Source organism: Sturnus vulgaris, chromosome 8 (genome assembly GCF_052056855.1).
Source record: "Sturnus vulgaris isolate bStuVul1 chromosome 8, bStuVul1.hap1, whole genome shotgun sequence".
Taxonomy (NCBI): Eukaryota; Metazoa; Chordata; class Aves; order Passeriformes; family Sturnidae; genus Sturnus; species Sturnus vulgaris.
In genome coordinates this window covers 34,986,156-35,007,572 of record NC_142250.1, presented here as the reverse complement: position 1 = coordinate 35,007,572, position 21,417 = coordinate 34,986,156, and the positions used below count along the sequence as shown (strand labels likewise).

At 46.7% G+C, this 21,417-nt stretch overlaps 2 protein-coding genes across 3 annotated transcripts in view; both read left to right on the top strand.

The window, feature by feature from the left end:
* Positions 1-468: 468 nt before the first annotated feature.
* On the top strand, positions 469-8,915 carry EEF1AKMT2 (EEF1A lysine methyltransferase 2). The gene is made up of 6 exons (XM_014879632.2): positions 469-550; positions 1,346-1,411; positions 1,919-2,033; positions 5,135-5,242; positions 6,081-6,297; positions 7,058-8,915. The coding sequence occupies exons 1-6, from the start codon at positions 495-497 to the stop codon at positions 7,183-7,185; spliced, it is 690 nt and encodes a 229-aa protein (XP_014735118.2). The 5' UTR covers positions 469-494; the 3' UTR covers positions 7,186-8,915.
* Positions 8,916-16,003: 7,088 nt separating this feature from the next.
* FAM53B (family with sequence similarity 53 member B) overlaps positions 16,004-21,417 on the top strand; it is a 44,954-nt gene continuing 39,540 nt past the window's right edge. The window contains exon 1 of one of the 2 annotated variants that reach the window (XM_088169429.1): positions 16,004-16,112. The gene's annotated coding sequence lies outside the window, so the exon portion shown is untranslated. The remainder of the gene's footprint in view (positions 16,113-21,417) is intronic. The other variant, XM_088169427.1, reaches the window with a different exon arrangement.

The window sequence follows — 21,417 nt, the reverse complement described above, 5'->3', positions numbered from 1 at the left end:
CTTGCAATAAACCTTGTAACAGCATCTGTGACATTTGCAACGAATAAATATAGAAAAGAATAAATACTCTTTTAATATTGCAGTTCTTTTAAATAGTGCACTGATTTTCATCGAGCCACACAACAGTTTTAATTGGAAGGGACCTTAAGGACTTACAACCCCTGCCACGGGCAGCGACACCTTGCACAGACCGGGTCGCTCCACGCCCCATCCAACCCGGCCTTGGACACTCTCAGGACGGGATTTTAGGTGACAGCAGCGATCAGAACCGCGGGGATTAGAAAAGATCGCAAAACACGGCAGATCTCGGAACGAGCCGTGCATCCCTCCCGGCGATTAAAACCGCGGGGATTAGAAAAGATCACAATACACGGCAGGTCTCGGAGCGGGCCGCGCTCCCCTCACGGCCGCACCACCGAGCCCGGGTCCTCCCGCTCGGGAGCGGCCGCGGCCGCTCCGCCCGCAGCGCTCGCTGGTTCCGGGGCGTGCCGGGCATGGCGCTGGCCGGGGACGAGCCCTTCAGCCCCTCGGTGCTGGGCACCAGGGAGCAGTGAGTGCCGGGGCACGGGGAGGGCACCGGGTGTGCCCCAGCGGGGGCGGGCACGGGCGGGACGGGGCTCGGAGCCGCCCGCGCTGTGGAAGGTGGCCCTGCCCGCGGCGCGCCGAGTGGAAATAAAAGGGCTTTAAAGTCCCCTCTCAACACAAGCCGGTCTCCGGTTTATATGTTATTTGTTTGTTTGGAGAATCTGTGATTCTTTAAAGTGGCACTGCTACGCAGAGGATAGAGCCTGCTCATCCTCTTTTAGAATCATGGAATGGTTTGGGTTGGAAGGGACCTTAAATCCCATCCAGTGTCACCCCTGCCATGGCAGGGACACCTCCCACTGTCCCAGGCTGCTCCAACCCCAATGTCCAACCTGGCCTTGGGCACTGCCAGGGATCCAGGGGCAGCCACAGCAAATCTGGGCACCCTGTGCCAGCCCTGCCCACCCTCCCAGGGAACAATTCCTGCCCAAAATCCCATCCAGCCCTGCCCTCCGTTGGTTTGAAGCCATTCCCTGTATCCTGCCCCTCCACCCCTCTCCCAAGTCCCCCTCCAGCTCTCTTGGAGCCCCTTAAAGCACTGGAAGAGGCTCTGGAGCCTTTTGTCCCGGTGAATCCCTGGACTCTCTCCCACAAGATCATGTTGTTTTTATGCTGAGGACCAGTGCCTCACCACCCTCACAGTCAATTTCTGCCAAATATCTAGCCAAAATATTTCAATTTTTCTTCTCATCCCTCTTTAATCTAAATATTTCCCAGTATTAATTATGATATCCTCTCCTTTCTTCCCTCCTCGACCCAGCTGGGATGCTGCATACGAAAGAGAACTGCAAACTTTTCAAGACATTGGAGATACCGGGGAAATCTGGTAAACAAAATAACTCCTGCAAAGTGTTTCTGTTGTTTCTTTACAACATTGCAAAACCACAGCCAGCAATTCGACAAGTTGCTGACAAAATGATGGGGAGTTTTACCATTGAAACCAGCACTTCCTCTCTTGCCCAATTTCGCATTGAAGATTGCTCAGCTGCACTTGGACACAGAAATTGAGCTGGTAATTGAGGTGTATGTTACTGACAAATGTGCTTTTTATGCCTGAGCTCAGGTTGAACTACACAAGTTGCTCTTGCTGCTTCCTTTTAAAATACATGGGTGCTTTCACCTCCCAGAGTTGTTGTTTCAGTGAATTTTAAGGCTGCGGGATTAATTTTCATCTGAACAAAACAAACATGGAATATGAGCTATGGCAGCTTTTGCTTTAGTAACAGTAAAAAGGGCTTTGCAAAAGCTGGAGAGAGTGAGTGATGAAATAAACTTGCTGTACCTTTTCCACATTTTTTTCTGGTTTAATTACCTGAGCCCTTGTTTTTTCCAGGTTTGGAGAAGAAAGCATGGTGCGCATAATCAGGTGGTTGGAAAAGCACAAGGTCCCCTTTGACAGCTCTATACTTGACATTGGGACTGGGAATGGTGTTTTACTGGTTGAATTGGTTGGTATTTTGCAAAGTTTGTGTATTTTTTATTCAGAATCAGAGCAGTTTAAATGCAGTTCTCACAAGTGGCTGTAATAAGTGTGGAGCTGTAATCTGTGTGGAACAAAAAAGTGTCAATGCTTCAGACTTCAAAATTTGCAGTATTTCTGTAAATCAATCAGCCTAAGCATCCCTTGTTTTAACTTTACTTTCCTGTTTCCCCACATTTAAAACTGCATTTCTTCCCATTGTTGTGTAAATTCCCCCAGATAAGGAAATGAAGTTGACTAATTCACAAAATACCCTCATGTACAAACCCAAACCTTTTCTCTGCACTCAGTTCTGATAATAACACTCCACATAAAGAAGTAGGTAAACCCAAGGGCTTTTATGTAAGTAACTTTAAAAGTTGTTAACACTTCTTTTAAAGAAGGCCCATTTCTGTCAGGGTGGGAAGTCTGATCAGGTGTGTTCTGAAGTGTTCTGATGTTTTTGTTATGGACAAGATGCTCAGGAGTTCCAGTATTTTTTTCCTATTTTTGATTGATTTTTATTTTGGTGTAATACTGCAGAGGAGTTGGTAAAGAAAGGGGCTGTCATATTCTCACAGCTTCTGTTGTTTTGTATTCCCTATTGGCTCCATGACTTCCTATAGGAATTGGAAGGACTGAAAGCCCAAGTCATGTTTGAAGTAGAATTTTTTTTCTAACATGGACTTCAGTATTATAAGACTTTAAAGTCTTTATGGAGACTGGCTGCTACACCACGGCACAGGAGAATTTATGTCAGCAAAAACAGAAATTGCTCATCTGACTAAGAAAAATTAGCCTGATAATGGTGATTGTTGAGTGCAGTGATAGCTCTCTGGTTGAAGTATCCAACAGAAAAATCTTATTTGTAAGACTTCAGTTTTATACTGACTCCACTTGCAAATGGGAAACTGATTTTTCATACTATAATGGGAAAATGACAGCCTGATAGCTTTTAAAAACTATTAACTCCTGTGAGAGCACCCTCCTCCCTTACATTAAGCACCTCACAGGACTGTGGTTTCTTTCATAGGAAATTTTCAGTCCAGTTCCCTCTTGAAAAGTGGGTTCAAAAATTACCTTGTTTATTTTTGCTAAATAATTCAGGGTCTCACTTGCTTGGTTGATGTAGAAGGAATTTTTTTTGTGTGTTAGCTGCAAGGCTTGGAAATGAAGTTGGAATTCTTTTGGCAGCTACTGTAGGACTGTTCTGCCACTGGAGTTGGATTCCATCATGAGATAGAAATGGCAGTACTGGAAAATACTCAGTCATAGAGGACATTAGTAGCAGCTCTTTGCAAGAGAACTACTAGAGGGTACATAAATGTTACATAAGTGGCACCTCTTGCTGTTTTTATATGTTTAGTAGGCTGTGGTCCTACCCCTGGGAACTTCAGGGATCTGGTACCTTGGATTTGTGACAAAATTCTTTTGCCTTCCAAAAATTCCAGATCTTCTTAGGAAACCTTGCTGCCACAGAAAGCTCTGGCCTCCTCTTATTTTTATAAGTAATGTGGAACTTCTCTGAAGTGGATAATGCTTACCTGAGTGGGGGTGTCAGCCCTAAACACAGGGCAGAGCTGATAATGTTCCAAGCTCCTGCTCTTCAGTCTGCTTCTTCAAGAAGCAGCAGCAGAGTGCTATAAAATCACCTCCAGGGCAGCAGGCCAGCTGCAGGGTGCAGTGTGGTCACGTTTGGCACAAGTGGAGGATCCCTTCCTGTCACAGTCAGGCCCTACAGGTTCTGCAGCATTTAATGTTGTTTATCTCTAAACCTTCCTTCTCTGCCCTCCAGACTAGAGGAGTGAATGGGAACTCCCTGAAGTGACTCAAGCCTTTCCTTTGCAAACAGAGGAGCTGTTGTGGGAACTACTCCTCCACCCCCAAACCTTCAGCACAGGCATCTGAGGAAGCCTGCTTTGCTCTGGGGAGGAACGTGGGCAGGAGGCTGAGCAATAAATGTTCTCCATCCCATGCAAACAACAGTGTCTTTGTGTTCAGCTGCAATTAGCCCTCAGTTCAGAGCAGCTGGTGAGCACCGAGCTCAGGCCTGGGGGGCTGCTGCAAGGAGGAAGGACAGTTGTGGAAACTCCTCATCGTTTTCCTGGCAGTTGAGGTGTCAGCCTCTGGAACAAGCAGACAGGCAGCTGGTTGCTTAACACCACTCCGTGTGTTTTTCCAAACCTCAGCCTCCTCCCTGTGTCTGCTGTGACAGCCTGCAGCTGGCCAGAGAATCGGAGCTCTTCCATCAGCTTTGGATCTTGCCAGACCCACTGACACATGGGATACCCTGAGCTTAAACCTTCTACCCCAAGCTGGTCCCTTCAGCCTCTCCCTCAGAGCAAGGATGTGTGTCCCTGCTCCCCTCCCACGTGCCCAGCTCCAGCTGATGCCAGGAGCCCACCTGCTTTGCCAAAGGGTTGCTGGGATCTCACTGAGTTCCCTAAACCGAGTTATCCTTATCTCCAACAAACTTAGATTAACAAAGTCTCTGTGTGCTATTATATGTGGTGCATAACCTGCCTGAAAATTGCTGATACAGACACCTGGCAGCATGCAAATAGTTGTATTCAAATAGACATTAGCATGAATAATTAGAAAAATGTATTATTTTGCAGTGGATTTCTGTCCTAGTGCAATCTACTACAACTTTTGGCTCTTAAAATTTGGGTTATAAACTAAATAATTGCTCAATCTCCAATATGACATCAGAGATGTTTTTTTGCATATTTTGAAGCATCTGTCACATGTCATCACTGAAAATTCCTGGTTTCTACGTTACTTTTGGTGCAGATAAGAGAGCCTGTTCCCCTCCAGGGTGTTACTTTTCATCAGTTTTCCCCTTGACATAAATCAGCTTTCAGTCACGAGTTCTTTGGGTGAGGTTTTTGGGCAGAATAAAGTTATTTCAGCTCACTCAGCTATTGACCTCTTGAAATGGTAACAGGTATAAAAATAAGTAAAAGGTGAGTTGTGTTTTTTTCCTGTTATTAAGAGGAGGAGAGATGAGATGGATTATAGGTAGGGAATGTACTGGCTGGATAAAAACAATTGCTAGCACACTGATTAAGATTTTCTGCTTCTGTCTAGGCAAAGTCTGGCTACATGAATCTCACAGGGATTGATTATTCACCTTCTGCAATACAGCTTTCAGAAAAAGTAAGAGAGAAAGAAGGGATGTCTAACATTAAATTAAAGGTAAGTCTTGAGAGAAAGGTAATTGAGGAAATAGAAAGCAATTGAGCCCAAGATTAAATGAGCTAATTGATATTCAGATGTACTCAGTGTACTAAATGAATGATGTCTTTTGAGATTCATTTGTGAGAGAACTCTACCCAAATAAATCTATTTATGGGAAGATTTTTGGTCTTTATTTGGTTTTTGTTTGTAACAGTCCTTAGGGCTAACGAGATTTCCCTTGTTGGAACAGGGAGCAGAGTGGTGGTTTACCAAGTGGCAACTTCTGTATTTTAGCTGCTACATTCTGAATTTCAGACTTGAGGTAGAGGAAGAAATTCTTAAGTGATAGAATCCCTAGCAGTAGCTGAACAGCTGGAAGGTTGAGAGGCCTTGCTGGAGCAGGGCTAGGAGCAGATGACCTCCAAAGGCCCTTTCCAGCCTCAGGCACGCTGGGTTTCTGTGGCTGCCTGCCATTCTGAGCTCTCTGCTGTGCTGTTCTCCCCTCCTGTACCTGTGTGATGTCTCTGCTCCTGTGTGTCAGCTGTAAAATCTCTTTGTGGCAGTCTCTGTCTGTTCTGCATTTGTGCAGCGCCTGGCACATGGCAGGGATCAAAGTACAAATAATGATTTAAAGAATGAGCTTCAAGTGTGTTAGTTTGAGCTTTAGATTACAGCAAATAGATCATCACACAATGTGTAGAGAAGAAAGAAGCTGCCGTGGCACTGTGAGTTACCCTTCCCTGAGCACACCCACTGTCAGGATCGAAGCTTTGTATCCTAAAATCTTGCTTTGCATTAAAGATTCAGGAGCTGCCGAGTAGAAGATTGTTCTCACAGCTGCAGACTTCTGGTTTAGGTAGAAGATTTCCTGGCACCCTCAGCCGAGCTGTCGGGCTTTGACATTTGCATTGACAAGGGGACTTTTGATGCCATAAGCCTCGACCCCAGTGACGCGGTGGGGAAGCGGAAGGTGTACGTGGGATCCCTGTGCAGGGTGCTGAAACCAGAGGGCTTCTTCCTCATCACCTCTTGCAACTGGACCAAGGAGGAGCTGCTGAACGAGTTCAGAGAAGGTGAGCAGCTGAACAGAGCCCTCTGCCAACGTGGGGTTGCTGAAGGAAGGCATGAGGGAATTTTAATGCGTGTGTTAGTGTGTTGACTTTCTCAGATCAGGATTAGAGGAAGTAAAGTGATTAATAAATGCTCCAGCCTATCTTTCCTCTGTTTTCCTCGGGAATTACAACTCCTGTGTTTGCCAGTGCCAAGGGAGGACAGGTTTCCTGACACTTGGGAGGTTGGGAATTTCTCTCTAATTACCCGGGACAGTGGGTGTGGCCGGCTGATACTTTTTGGGTCTTTGATTACTAGACCCAGTTCACCCTTTGATTGCTCCGAAATTGGGGTAACATTGTTACCCATGTTTAGGGGAACTGGCAAGACTGTGACTTTTCTATCACTTCCCCAGCTGCCCCTGTGATCCATCTAGGAGGGGTTTTTTTACATGCCAGTCAGCTCCTCAATCTCATGCCTGAGGCTTGAAACTCAGTGTGGATCTGAAACAGCCATCCCTTCTGAGGAGCCGAAATTACTGGCAAGTTCTCATCTTTTCTGCCATTAATTTGTGCAAGTCAGCCAGCTAGGATTTTTATTATCCATGGAAGAGTTTCAGCTGTATAAAGCAGTGGTGCAGTGTAACAATACAGTCCTATAAACTCACAGATTAACTGACTTGCAAGTTTTCCAGACGAATAAAGAATGGTTTGCAAAGGGTTATCCAAGAGGCGAATAAAACGACTTCCTTCTAATAAAAGCATTTCAATTTCTGTCTGGCAGGATTTGAAATTCTGGAGGAGCTGCCAACACCCAAGTTTTGCTTTGGAGGAAGAATTGGAAACAGTGTAACAGCATTGGTTTTCCAAAGGAAAAAAGTGAGGCCATCCATCTTGGGCAAATTAGATTAGATGAGAAAAGTCTGAACTTTAAACCTGACAGAAAACCTCAGACACGTGTGTAAATAAATGCTTTTCGAGTGCACAGTAAAATACTATGTATGGAGCTCTAAGGGACTATAAAACATTGCCGTAGAAACATTTCAGTTTTGCATAATTTCCCCATAAATTGTGTCCTTGTTACAACCTCACTTGTTTTAGGGAAGCTGCAAGTTTGTAAGGGAGAGGGAAATCAAATGTGCTAAATACAGAGACCAATATAACTGAATGATATTTGTGTTTGAAACATAAAGATTATCTGATATTTAATTTCTGTGCTGGTAAGCAGTGATCTATAGAGGTAAAGGTATCCTGCAATGCAAAAATCTCATTTCTCTGTGCAGTGGAATAGGGAACAAGCTTTTGCAATGTAAGTGCTGGATCTTTAATGAACATGAGGGTAGCTGTTAAGGAGGGAAATGAATACAAAATCCACAGCACTTTCAAAAAAGGACCAGTTGGTACTTTAAATTCAGATTTTCTGAGGTTCTCAGCATAATTGTGTCTCCTCTGAAGTAGCTCAGCTCTTTTCCCACAGAGGGAGTGTTTTTAAGTCTCCCTTTCCTGAGTGTGTTCATGCCTGGTCAGTTCCTTTCCCTGGTCTCATGAATACATAAAGGTGTGATGTTGCAGCCTCTGGTGTGTGACATATTCCTCCTTCATTATTAACCTCCTCTACAGGAATGTCTTTAGAGCCACAATGATAAGAAGTTTCCCAGTGAATTTCTCAGGATGGATTTTAGCTGCATAAATCCAAAAGAATTCAAAGCATAACTATCCATTCCTTGTTCCTTTTTTATATGTATTTTTTAAACTTCAGTGTGCAACCCTTTTACTCAATTTCATTGCTTTCATTTCTTCTGTTTTGTAACCTCAGAATATTGCTGTTGCTTGAAAGGCAGGAAAATGAGATTTCTTCATGCCTCGACAAACACATTTGCAGGTGACAATAAACTTATTCTTTCAAACATCAAGGAGTCCCTCTTAGGCAATCAGGTTTTGTTTCACAGGCAAGGTCATGTTTGCTTATCAGGGAATTGCTTCTCCTCATTCCCAGGGCTCAGGAGATTTTTTAAGGGTCAATAAATACTTCCAGTTCTTTCCCAGGATAGGCATCAAGGCATTATTTTGCACAGTGGTGAGTCCTCCCTTCGTGATCCATCTATTGATGTCTTCAAGGTAGAAATCCTACTGCTGCATGATTTTGCAAAATGAAATGTGTTCAATTGGAAGAATGGTTTATCAGCAGTGCTGAAAAAATTCAGTCCCAGAATAATTCTTTGCATATTTGGTCAGACTTGGGTTCTGACCTGAGTGCCAAAACCAAGGGCTTTACATTACCATTACATTACCATTTACCATTTACCATTTACATTTCCATTTGGGTAACTGTTGTAGGCCTGTGTTCTGCCCCTGCACAGCAGCCAGCTGGAATGCTAGGAAATGTAACTGGCAATCCAAACAGAGGATTTTTTTAGTATAGTATTACAAAGGATTCAAAGTACACTACTGATAACAGCCTCAGTAAAAAGCCTGTGACATTTTTGGCATCAGGTAGAGTTAATACAAGGAAATTTTAATTTTCAAGGACTCTGGCAGGATGTGTTTTGGGCATCTGTTTTATTCCCATCTGTAATTTCTGCTAATGAAGGCATGATGTGTATTTAATCATGGGATGAAAATAAAATCAGGATTGTCATGGATTTTCTTTTAATCAATTAGTTGGAATTTAACCATGGATTCCTACTCCACAAGATATGTAAGGGTCAGGCAGGGATTGTTTTCTCCTCTTCACAGAGTTGATTATTATTAGTTTTTATTCTCTGGGTAGCATTTTTATATAACTTGTAAAGCTAAGAAATAAGCTTCTTAAAATTGCCTAAAAATAAGGATTTCTGCATCTGATCTGCAGTTTACATATTCCTTCAGTCCCAAGCACTTCCAGGTGTCACTGGAGAGCAGAAAAATGCTTGTAAAACATGTTTTAGGAGCTTTATTTGAGGCAACAGTAACCAAAGGCTTACTATTTAAAATCGGCTCTGTTGGAAACCTGGCATTTTCTGGATAATGGATCTAGGTAGCTGCTCAAATACTGACTTAGGCAGTGGGGTATTTTTGTCTACAAGGATTTGGAAATGACTTGTCCAAGACTGTCCTTGATTTGGGGCAGTTCATGTTGGTGGGAAGTTCTTGATGATGTGATCTCTAAATGTTGATGTATTTCAATGAAAAAAACTTAGGAAAAGAGGCAGAGGAATAGGCAATGATTTAGGAGGAGCAGGCCTTTGCTGGAAGTTGGGGGAGTGCTCCATGATAGCTCCTGAAGGCTGGAATCTTCATGGCTACCAAGAGTTGTGTGACTCTTGGTTCCAGCTGCAGCACCAGACAAAATGCAGGAGAATAAATGCAGCATTTGAAACACATTTCACTCCTATTGTTTTGCTATCTGAAAGCTGTCTGTGATTTCACTATCAAATATGAGGTTTGTGGGTAGTAAAACTAGCATCTTGCATGGATCCCAGAGGTGGCTGAGCCCACAGGCTGTTCCTGCAGGACCGAGTTTAGGCTGGATGATGCAGTGGAGTTGGCAAACCTTCCTGGAGTTGTTTTGCATAGAACGTGGGCAGAACAGAAAGGGTTTGTGTTCCCTGCTTCGTTGACAGCATGCTGAAGGATGAAATTGTCTCAGGACTGACCTTTTATTCCTGGGAGACTGAGGATGGCTTTTAGTGCCTAAGCCCAAACAAAGCACCTCCACCAACATCTGTGCTTGGCACAGCTCAAACCTGGCTCCTGATGCCTCCCATTGCCAAGAAAACTGTGTTTAGGGATTCTCTTTTGGGGCATTTATTGGGAGAGGCCATTGAATTCATTGCAGGGTTTGTGCTACTGAAGGAGCTTGGAGCATTTTAAGCTGGAATTTTATGGGGCTTAGCACAGAACTGAACTGTCAGGATGAAATATCTGAGAGAGGTGAACAAGCAATATTAATGAAATAATTATTGATTTGAAATGTCTGTTCTAGGAGGGTTTCTACACATGGGACTCTGCTAGAGTGTGAGGTAAATGGGTTCTCAAGACAGAAAGCCTTTGCCCTTTCAGCATCACAGTACTTCCTTGAAATAAGTACTCCTATAATCATTTTTATAGGGATTAAAAAGTGAGAAATGCCAGACGTGAAAATCCTGGCACAACTGATTGAGCACAGAAAATTCAGAGGGAAGGATAATGTTTCCTTACTCCTTGACTTGCTTTTTGGTGACCAGCTTGCTTTCTGCAAGAGAGGCACGTTCATTTGATGGTCCTTAAGGAGCAGGAATAATCATAGAATCCCAGAATAATTTGGGTTGGAATGGACTTTAAAAACCGTCTCATTCCAACCCCCTACCATGGGCAGGGACACTTTCCACTAAACCAAGTTACTCCAAACCCTCCCCAGCCTGACCTGCAGTGCTGTCCATAGGCTGTTTTTATAAAGGTTGATTTTTCTTCCTTGAAGGCTTAGAAGATAAGAAATTAATATTCTGTTCTTGGAAATCAGTATAATTTAGGGGTGTAACATGAAGAATTTCTGGGAGCTCCAACTGGTTTTTTTAAGAGCTGTTGGGCTACGTCAGAAACACCAACAGGATTATGGCAGCTGCTTTTCCAGGCAGGGCCAGCAGTGATGCAGCATGTGATTACAGGCTCTCTGTCCCATTGGGAGAATATTCCTGCAAATCATTATTGAGGGCATCATTGCAAAGCTCATTACTGAGGCTGAAATAGCTGTTTGTATTATGGGCTCACCTTGAATTCAAACCCACTGTTGCAACACCATTTCTGAAATCTGGGAATAGCCACCTGCCTTGATTGTATCATAGGATTTGAGGTATTTAACACCTGTAACAAAGGAGATCCAGGATTGGTGTGGTTTTGTTTGTTTGTTTGTTTGTTTTGGTTTTTTTGGTTTTTTTGGGGTTTTTTTGTTACTTTGTACTTTTCCAACCAACATTAAAAAGGAACTTTCAGATATTGGGGTTTTTAAACCTGCACTTGCTGTTTACTGCAGAGCTCATTATACCTGGGTGAAGAAGTGCATGTCCCACCACACAGATCTCAGGTGTGATTCTCTGGAGAGCAAAAAACGTTCTCTCATACAATTTGCATCTAAAATATTTCAGTTCTGCACTGGCTGTGAAATCTGTGAGCCCAAAGAGTCAAATGAATGGGCAAATGAGGGGATGAACTGAAATCCCTCACTTAGAACCACTGGATTTGTACCCAGGAGTGCAGGGTGAGGCCAGGTGTGCAGGACACAGCAGATACCTGCAAAGTGACAAAGCTGAGCTGACACAGCCTCTTTGGAGTTATTTTTATGTAAGGATGAGTTCTTGAATAGTTTTTCTGGTGCATTAGGCACAGCATGCTTCTCTTCATCGCTGACAGTGGCTTCCATGTATTTGTACATTCCAGGAATGCACTGGCAGCGCTGCAGCCATTGTGAGGAAAATCTGCCTGTGCATACACTCTGCTATGTCTGTTCTGCTGTGAGCCAGGGTGCCTGGTATAAGACTGCCAAATTTTATGTTATTTCATACCAGACAAAATCTTTAAGTGTGGTATTTAGCAAGATACAGCAAAATTTTCAGTGTTTTGGCACTAGGATTGCTTCCCTGATCTTGGCATGCCTAGATGTGGAGAACATGGCTTGCTACAACAATAACTGCTTTATTTTATAGGCCCTCCAAGCCTTTTAATATATGGATTCATCTCCTGTAAAATACGTGGAGAGCACAAAGAAAATAATTGGGCCAGGGCTTTGCAAAGCCTAAAGGAGATCTGCCTTTGAATTCTTGTTGCTTGCTGCGTTTTCTGGGATAAGGGGAGGGGGAGGCTGCTCTGCACAGCATTACCTGCTCTGGCTGAATGGGTGGTGCATGCCTCTATCCCATGCTTTGGCTGCAAGTAGATTGAGCATGACCTAACCCTTGTGGTGGCAGCTAAATTGAGGAGCAATTAATGGCTACCAAGGGCTTTCAGTGAAAGGGGATGAGGTGTTATAGCCTCCAGACAAAGGAGGAAAAGGAACGCTGGCGTGTTTTGTTTAACACAAATAAGGGAAAAGCCAACCTGTGGCTTAATTTCCATTTGTTAGGTAACAGTATAACTTGAAATGAGCCCATTTCTGCGTTACTGGAAATTAAGCTGAGTGCTGTCAGGCAAACCAGCTGCTGCCAGGTAACACATAAATTCTGGGTAATCACAAGTGCATGAGCCCGTGCTGGAGAACCAGAGCTAACAGAGTTCAGTGAGGGAACAGACACAAACCTCAGCACAGTCACTGCAGCAGCCAGGAATGCATGGACAGTGTCATGTAAAGTAGAGGTGAGGAGTGTGCATGTATCAAGAAATTTTAGCTGTTGGTAGGGCTGAGAGCTGAAGGATCTTTCACTCCAATTTTCAGTAGTAATTAGCCTTGCTGGTTGCTGTCCTACCCCAGGGCTCCTCAACTCCATGGGTGCTGCACTGCTGCTTATCCAAGGTAGGGTGATGCTTTGGGGCATGTCTGCAGCTGCCTCGGGGCTTTGTGGATGATGGACAAATAACTCTGGGCTTATTTTAAACCAGTTCAGACCCAAATGTGGCTGACAAAGTGGCAAGCACATTCAGGTGAGAGAAAAGCTCACATATGTATTTCATGGCCTATTTATTTTATCCATCAATGTTTCCATTGCTCTCAGTCTGGGGCACCCAGATCAGGTGGCACACCCTCTGCCAAGGAGGGAGGGAGGCATCAAACACAAAACGGTTGCATGTCTGTGACAAATGGCCTGTAACATAAAAAAAGGGATTTTTAAGTTTGGTGGAAATCCCATTGCATGCCAAATGTAGTAAGAACTACACTCCTCATCTCAACCCTCTGCACAGCAATGCTTCACCTGTTTAGGTGAAGTACCTGTCATTCAGGTACTTTCTGACACAGAGCACATTGATCATATTACAGAGATATGCTTATTCCCTGGGCATGAAATATTTGTTAAAAATACTTATGCTTGCTGTTGTTAGGATTTGTGAATTTGAGGATTTCCCCTGACACTGGAGAGCAGCTCTGAAGCTGGTCTCCATTTTGTGTTCCTGGAGCCAAAGTGAGTACGTGGTACCCAGCACAGCTGGGTGACTGGGACATGCCTGTGGCTGGGACACTCTGACTCCCTGGCCCTGGGCAAGCCCCTTACCTGTGTCCTTTGCCTGGCAGGAGAAGCAGAAGGATAATAAATAACTGGGATGGCTCAGGTGCTCAGAAGGACAGTGCAGAGTCCTTGTGAAAGGGACAAACTTCTGGAATTATTGGTAACCTTGGTGCATATGACTTGAATAACAACAAACTGGATCAGACAGCGAAGCGTTGGAAAGGATACATGGAAAGAAGGCTGTAACTGCAGCCAGATCCTGTGTACTGGAAGTGAAGGAAATGCTGTCTATCCACAGGGCTTAGCACTGCTACATTGACATGTCTTAATGACTTGGACCCCAGAATCACTTCAGAAGGACCGTGGGGATCATTAGATTTTTTCCTATCCACAGTTTCCATCCCCATCAGGAAGATTCCCAGTCAGTGGGTAGCAAAGGCACTGACATCTGAGACAAAAACACAAATTAAATCAGCTCACAAATGAACTGAATTAATTTTCTGTTCATGAAGACTAAACTGTCTTGGCCAGTTCTTTAAAGCTTGAAAGCTATTTCTATTTCTTTTTTTCCCCCACTTCTGACAAAGGGAAAAAAGCACTGTCCAGAACAAGGGCCTATGGGCAGCCAGTTACTTGAACAATATTATTGAAAATACTGTTTGTGGAAAAGAGCTTTGTACTTCAGCAACAGGCTTTCACACGTGCTGGGAATTCTCCACAGCCAACTCATCTGTTGGGAAGCACAGAGGATGAGAGGAAGAAAATGCTGGGTTTGGAGTGAGCTGCAGAAGCAGACAGAAAACAACTTTCTGCTTGAGTCTTGGAGCCCAAGGCTGCCACGGGAATGGATTCAATTACGCTCTGAGCTTTATTGCTGAAATATTCCACTGGGAAACCATAAAAAAACATTTTCAGACTTGATTCCCGAAGTTCTGGAAAAGGAGTTAGCAAGTGTTTTATTGCTACCAGTCTCAACACGTGATAAGAAAAGCAAATACTGAGTGGGATGGAGGAACATGATGCAAAAGCCCCTTCACATCATCAAACCCTTCTCCCTGTTCATCACCCACTCAGACTGGCCACTCCTGCTTAATTTTATGTGTACTGAGCACGGAGCCACTTTTGTTGAGATCAGCCTCCACTGTGTTGGTGGGAGCTGCTCCCTTGTTAAGTATCCGCCTGCTACTTCTGCTTGATTCCCTCTTACTTCTCCACGGCATTAATACTAACTGATAAGTCTTCCTCGACAGTAATTTGTTGTCCTGGGCTGTGCAGCAGCAGGGCAGGACACCAGGAGCACTGCTGAGTTCACAGCTATAGCTTCTCTTGCCATTCATGCCCTTACTTGTCCCTTACTTGTCCCTACATGCCATCCCCAGCACAGTGCCCGGCAATCCAGCCGGGTGGATGAAATTCAGCCCCAGATTCATTCCTGATGGCATCTGTGTTGTCTGCTCACATGTGTTTAAGATTAATGTTTGGGCTCTGTTTTGTAATGAGTCCTAAATCTTCCTTTTAGCTGTCATGTAGTTTCCTTGTTCGCTCGTTACGCTCGCTCTCGGAAGGAGCCGCGTGCTGAGCGCGGTGCAGCCTGGTGGGTGGATGGAAAATGTCACTGAGAGCTCGGAGCTGCTAAAGGCCATTCCCACGTGAGGCCAAGCAGATGTACACTCAGTACTGCAGAGGACTCACGGCTCCCTGCTAAACAGGCTTCGAGGGAACTGAGGAGAGACTTGGGACAAGGGACTGGATTGACAGGACAAGGGAGAACAGCTTCAAACTGACAGAATGCGGGGTTAGATAAAATATTGGGAAGGAATTGTTCCCTGTGAAGGTGGTGAGGCCCTGGCACAGGGTGCCCAGAGGAGCTGTGGCTGCCCTTGGATCCCTGGATGTGTCCAAGGTCAGGTTGGACAGGGCTTGGAGCAACCTGGGATAGTGGAAGATGTCCATGCCTATGGCAGGGGTGTGAAACTACGTGTTCTTTAAAGGTCCTTTCCAACCCAAGCCAGTCAATGATTCCATTAAAAACTGAGAAAAATTAAGGAGTGGGATTTTTCTTCACTGATGGGTGCAGGGGCGCCTGGTGCCCATCTGTGATGTGCCAAAACTTCATCGCTACTTCTTGCGGGGACCCTTCAATGAGCTGCTGGTTGAGTCCAGCTCTCCGGGCCGGCCGTGCCACCAGGAGTCACTCTCGGCCTCCGAACGGGCGGCGGAGCCCCACGCGAGCCGCGCCCGCAGCATCCCGGGCTGCGGGGCCGTGTGCGGGCGGAGCAGCGCTGCCTGCGCCAGCCCCGGCTCCCCGTCGGGCAGAGCCTCACCTCTGCCCGAATCCCCCTTTTTTATTATTTTTGGACTTTCCCTCCCTCACAGGCACGCTCTTTCTGGCGATGTTTAACCCCGGGGATGCCCATTCGGGGCGGCAGCCCAGGCTCTCCCCCGCCTCCCCTCGCAGCGAGCGCTCCGGTGCGCGGCTCCCCGGGGCGGGCGCTCCGCAGGTGCGGGCCGGGCTCTGCCGGCGCTGGCTCCGCTCAGGAAGTGACAAGCACATTTCCTCCTCCTCCTCCTCCTCCTTCTCCTCCTCCTCCTCCTCCTCCTCCTCGCTCCCTCCCTCCGCCCGCCCCGCCCGCAGCACGGCGGCGGCGGCGGCAGCGGAGCGCGGTCGGAGCGGCGCCCACAGCCGGCCCGGCCGGGCCGCTCCGCCGCCACCGCGGGAAGCGCTCGGTAAGCGATGCCCGGAGCGCAGCGGGGCCGTGCAGCCCCGGGGGGTGCCGGGGGGGAGCGGACAAAGGACGGCAGTGCGCCTTGCCCGGGGACGGGGCGGCTCGGAGGGGATAGGAGGGTGGTACCCCCCGCCGCCACCGCATCCCCGCGCAGCGGGCTGGGGATGTCCGCCTTTGTGCCGTCGGGTCTCGCCTCGCCCCGGGGTGAGCGGGGGGCACCGCGGAGGAGCCGCCCGGGCGGCCGGAGGGAGCGTGGAGCGGTGGGATGTGTGTCCGGAGCGGCGGGGGGTGCGGGATGCTGAGCCCGACGTGCGGGGATGGGCGGCTCTCCGGAGTTTGGCGAGCGGTCCTCACCCGCTCCCCGTCCTCTGCCTTAGCCACTGGAATGATTTCCTGCGAAAGGATCAACACGTGCTTTCCTTTCTCCGGGCCGAGAGTGCTGCTCCAGGGGTCTGAAACTCGGGTGCCGTCGGGCTCGCTGCAGAACTCCCCGGGTTCGGGGTCTCACAGCCCAGGGGAGCCGTGGCTGAGCATCCCCGCAGAGATGCTCTCCAGCTCACCCAGGGCCAGCACACACTTCCCAGCGTGCCGTGCCTCGGGTTTCACTCCTGGCACGTGTGAGGTAGCTCAGGGCAGCAGGACAGAGGGGACAGGGTGGCCGCCGGGGGGGTCTCCAGCACCCGAAGCTGCTGCGATGGGACACGGCAGCGCCTTGCTGTGTGAAGTGCCCTGGCAGTGGGGTTGTCCTAGAAAGCCTGTAAGTCTTGTTTCTCCATTCAGTGACGTCAGGTTGATCAGGTTCTAAGGTACGTGAAGGTTTCACGTAGAGGTGTATGCAGAGATTTCAGGGTCAGGGGCTTTTCCCCAATAATTTTAATTTCCTTGACGCAGAGAGTTTGCACCAGAGCGGTGCCTGTCACTGAGTTGTGCCGCTGCCTCTCGGTGCCGTGCGGTCTCCACAGACGCTGGTGTACCTTGGCAGCTCATCCCCTCCTTAGGAAATCCTCTGGAGTGAAAAGTAAGCGTAATTTGTTATGAAATAGGCTGATAGACGAAACTTCAGTTGGCGATTGAAACCAGATGTGCATATTTTCCTTTTGAATCCTCAAGCAATACTAAAAGTCTATTTTGACAGATTAAAAACTACTTGCAAATTGCAGAGGTAGCAGTGTTTTGGGATAATCCAGTAAAAACACGGAGGGCTGTGAGCATCTCTGCCCAGTGCTGGGTATCTCCGAGCACAGGAGATGCTGCTACCATCACAAAGCCCAGATTCCTCTGGCCTGCCTCTGCTGTGGGCAGAAATATTTACCAGGGCTTGGCTGAGGTCTGGAAAAAGAAATAAAGAAACCCCAAAACACTGTAGATAATGTTTCTAGAGAAAATATTTGGGGTGGGTCATGAAACAGATTAATTAAAGTTATAGTAAAAAACCTGAATTTCAGAGCAGTCTGTCCTTACCTCTCGTGGCTCAGTGCAGGTTTGAAGTGAGCTTCTGATTTATTTCTTCATTTTCAAGAGTCTCGTGGAGCCTGAGGATGCTTGTGGTGGTGGGTGTGTCACAGCCAGCTCTGGCACGGCTGAGCTCAGGGGTGCAGGATTAGAGTTGGAGGCACTTTACTGGGAGAATCACTCAGCCTCCTTGCTTCCAAAAGTGAGGGGGGGGAAACCCAGCCAAAACAACCTGCCGTGGAATTTCTTCCTTCTCTCCACTTCAGAGCAGGGAAGGACACCCTGCCAAGCACAGCCACGTGGAGCACGGCCACGCGTGCCGGAGGTTTTGCTGCTGGATCCCTGGCTCCAGACTTTCTCACTTCCAGCTTTGACCCAGAGGAGGGAGGAGAGAAACTTCTGTGACTTCCAGCTCTGCGCAGGGCCGAGGTGTCCAGGAACCACAGTGGTTATAGAAAGCAGATGGCCTTTTGCTGTAAATGCAAAACTTTGCATAGAAAATCTGTGCGAATCAGTTCAGTGGATAATTGATTTGTGCGAGTGAGATCCAGATTTTTGTATGTGAAGATCAAGCAGTCTGTGGGACAGAACCAGCACCAGTGAAGGTTAATTTTCAGCTGTGGATACCTGCATAAATAAATACACAAGTATAAATATGCACACATGCAAATAGGCAAACATATACCAATAAAATCCCCAAATCTGCTTTGGTTAATTATATGCAATATTCTTTTTTTTTTTTTTGTAGTAGTAGCAAAGGCTTGCTTCACTTTCAGCAAAATTATAGGCAGAACAAGATACACAACTTTTTGCCAAAACGCCTGTATTTGTGTGCAGAACTGACACCCTGGGCTGTGTCCTGATGGGTGGGGAGAGGAATGAGCTTTATCCCACTTGTCTATGTATTATTGCTGGTTGATTTCTGATTTCTCAACAGGCAGCTGCGTGGTTTGAGACTCTTCTTCCTTTTTTTCTTTCTTTCTTACAATGTTGCACAGAATTTTTCTTTTATTTGTCAGGACGGAGGCGCTTTGCACTTGCCTTGTAAAATCTCAGATGGGAAAGAGTTACTCCAAGCTGAGAGGGTGATTTTGGTTTTGTTTCCTTCCCCCTGCCATGTCACGTGGTTTGTGATGATGCTGCTGGGAAATAGTCCTAATGAACATTAATCTGTGGCAGGGCAGACTTTGGACCGACGGGCTGGGATGGGGCGAGGTGCCAGAGATGCTCGTAGTTGTTTGGAGAGCTCAGCCTGGCAGGGTCGAGTCTCCTTTCCTCATCCCAGGGGAGAGAGAGGGCAAGCAGAGCCTCGTGTCAGATTGGCACTCCCCAAAACTCTCTCCTAGAGTGAAATACCTTCAGAAAGACAAGTTTTATTCCCATGGCCATGGGGGACCAGGGCAGCAGAGGAGCTGGGGTGTTGCTCCTCTGCAGCTCCTCAAGCACGCTCTCTTCTTGGCTGTTTTCTGCTCCTTTCTCTCCCAAAACGGGAGGAGGAGGAAGAGGAAGCAAGCCTGCTGACTCAGGGAAACAGAACTAAAAAATAAAAAAAAAGCAGGTCTGCCGAGCAGCAGAGGGCTGTGAGTGCCGTGGGTCTCACGTGTGGTGGGAGCCACAGTTCCCATTGCAGGGGTCCCTGTGGGGCTGGGCAAAAATATCACCAAAACAACAGGCTGCTCCTCAGAGAGCTAAATATAAACTAATCAGGCAAAGAGGAGAGAATTTTCCACCATGCTACTCCTCTGTGCCTGCCAGCCTGCCTGGTCATGAAGCCTATGGGCTGCTCCCCCCTGGGGAAACTCCTGTCCCCAATCCTCAGCAGGTCATGGGATGAGTGCCACCACTTTCTTTAGGGATGAAACCTTCTGTAAATTCCTTGGAAGCGCAGTCAGGACACTGGCAGACCTGAGCCCTGGAGCTCTGGTTCTGCCCACAAGTCTCCCTACGAGCAGTGGCCGTGTTGTAATTGTGAAAAAGGAATTCTCCAAGGTCACACTCTGCACCCACAGCTGCAGCCTGGCTGCCTCTGACCCAGCGATTTCTGTAGAGCAGCAATGCAGAACGTGGTTGTGCTACAGGGAGCTGTAGGGAGCAGATCCATGGGCTATTTTGTTTTTCCAAACTTTTCTGAGTCGGCTGCCTTTAGAGAGACAAAAATTCCCAGTCAAGAGCCTGTTTCTGAAACCTCTCTGGGATGATGCATCTCAGTACAGGCTGTGGATGTGTGGGTCTTCAGTCATCAACAGCTAGGGTGGGGATTGAAAATTAAGAAGTGTGGTGGTGCACTTAATTTCCAGGCAGAATTTCTCCTGGCTTCAGGTGGTTTATCCATGAGTTTTGTAGCCTGTGGCGTTGGATATGTGTAATATTGCATCTTGTGGATCTGACATATGCTATGTAAGATAAATAAGATTTGGGATGTTAGAAGTTTCTTTGAAATGCAGGGAGGAGTAAACTGCATTCGACTGACCTGAAGGAGCAGCACCAAACCCTGTGTGAAGTGTGGCTGCTCCCAGCACTGCATGCTGTGGGTCCCTGCATGGATGGGTGGGAAGTACCAGGCCAGTTTGGCTCAGTAATCACTTCATTTGGGTAATATTTTAAGAACTGTTTGAGTGAGTGCAAAAAAATCTGTTCTGGTGCATTGAGTTTCTGTACCTCCCCCTAAAAGGGTACCCAAGGGAGACTTGGTCATGGTTTTTGCTTTTAGAGGATTAAATATAGCAGCATCATTGGTGTCACTCCTCTGTAGTCCATTTGAAGCATCCCTTGGGCTACATCATTCCCTATATTTGTGGCTCCTGGCCACAGCTTTTGCTTTCAGCAGCCAGGGCTCGGGGCTGGCTGTGCGGTAGGTACGGGACCGTGGTGAAAGAGGAGTTTGACTTTTTGTGCTTACAAATCCTTACGTCTCCTAGGGTTTGTAAAAAATGGGATCTGGCAAGCTTTGATCCAGCAGCTGGAAAACCTGCTCTCCCTCTCTCTGCTCAAAAGCAGCCCCCGAAAGGAAGGACCAGGAGTCCTTTGGATGGCTGAGGAGGAGCAGGGCTTGGGGAGGTGGTGGTGCACAGGGATGTGGCTGCCGAGGTGCTTTGGTCTCAGCAACTGCTCTGGACCAGGGGGTCAGGAGACTCACCCCTCATCCTGCTCCTAAAGCCAAGGGGATGAGTTAAAGTGTGTTACTTATTTGCATTTAAGGTATTTTTTTTTTTGTCTTTTACCGTATGGTGACTCTTGAAGCGACCCCAGACGAGCCTTCGTGCTCATCTGCCCCAGTTGCACAAGTGCCATCATCAATATTCTGCACCAAGGGGAAATGTTAATTATAAGGAAAATGAATTAATGCAGACAATTGGTCTTCTCTGGTTAGGACAGCCTGGCAGCACAGTTAGGCCAGGTGGAGCTGGTCATTTCTCGTTTCAAGCGATGTGGGAAAGTCACAATAACTGAGATTTTTGTGTTTCTGTGCTTGCTTTAACCTCACTGAGAGAAGCCTTCTGGAGTGCTGGGCAATAGTTGTCAATGCTATGAAATTACTTCAAGTGTATATATTATTATCCCTGTTACCAAGTGCTTTGGGGTTTTTTTGTCCCAGCTGGTACAAATGAATATTGTATAATATTTTTGAAAGGACAAGTTTTAATATTATGATCTAGGTGCCAAAAGCTACAATTGTGTGCCAAAGCTGAAGAGCCATTATAATTATAAAGATACAGAAAGCATTAAAAATACCCATTTTTGGGTTTGTAGACTCTCTGTTAACTCAGAAAAACAGAAAAAAAGAAAAGCCTTGAAAAGCTGTGGCAGCCTCTGGATCTCTGGAAGTGTTCAGGGACAGGTTGGACAGGGCTTGG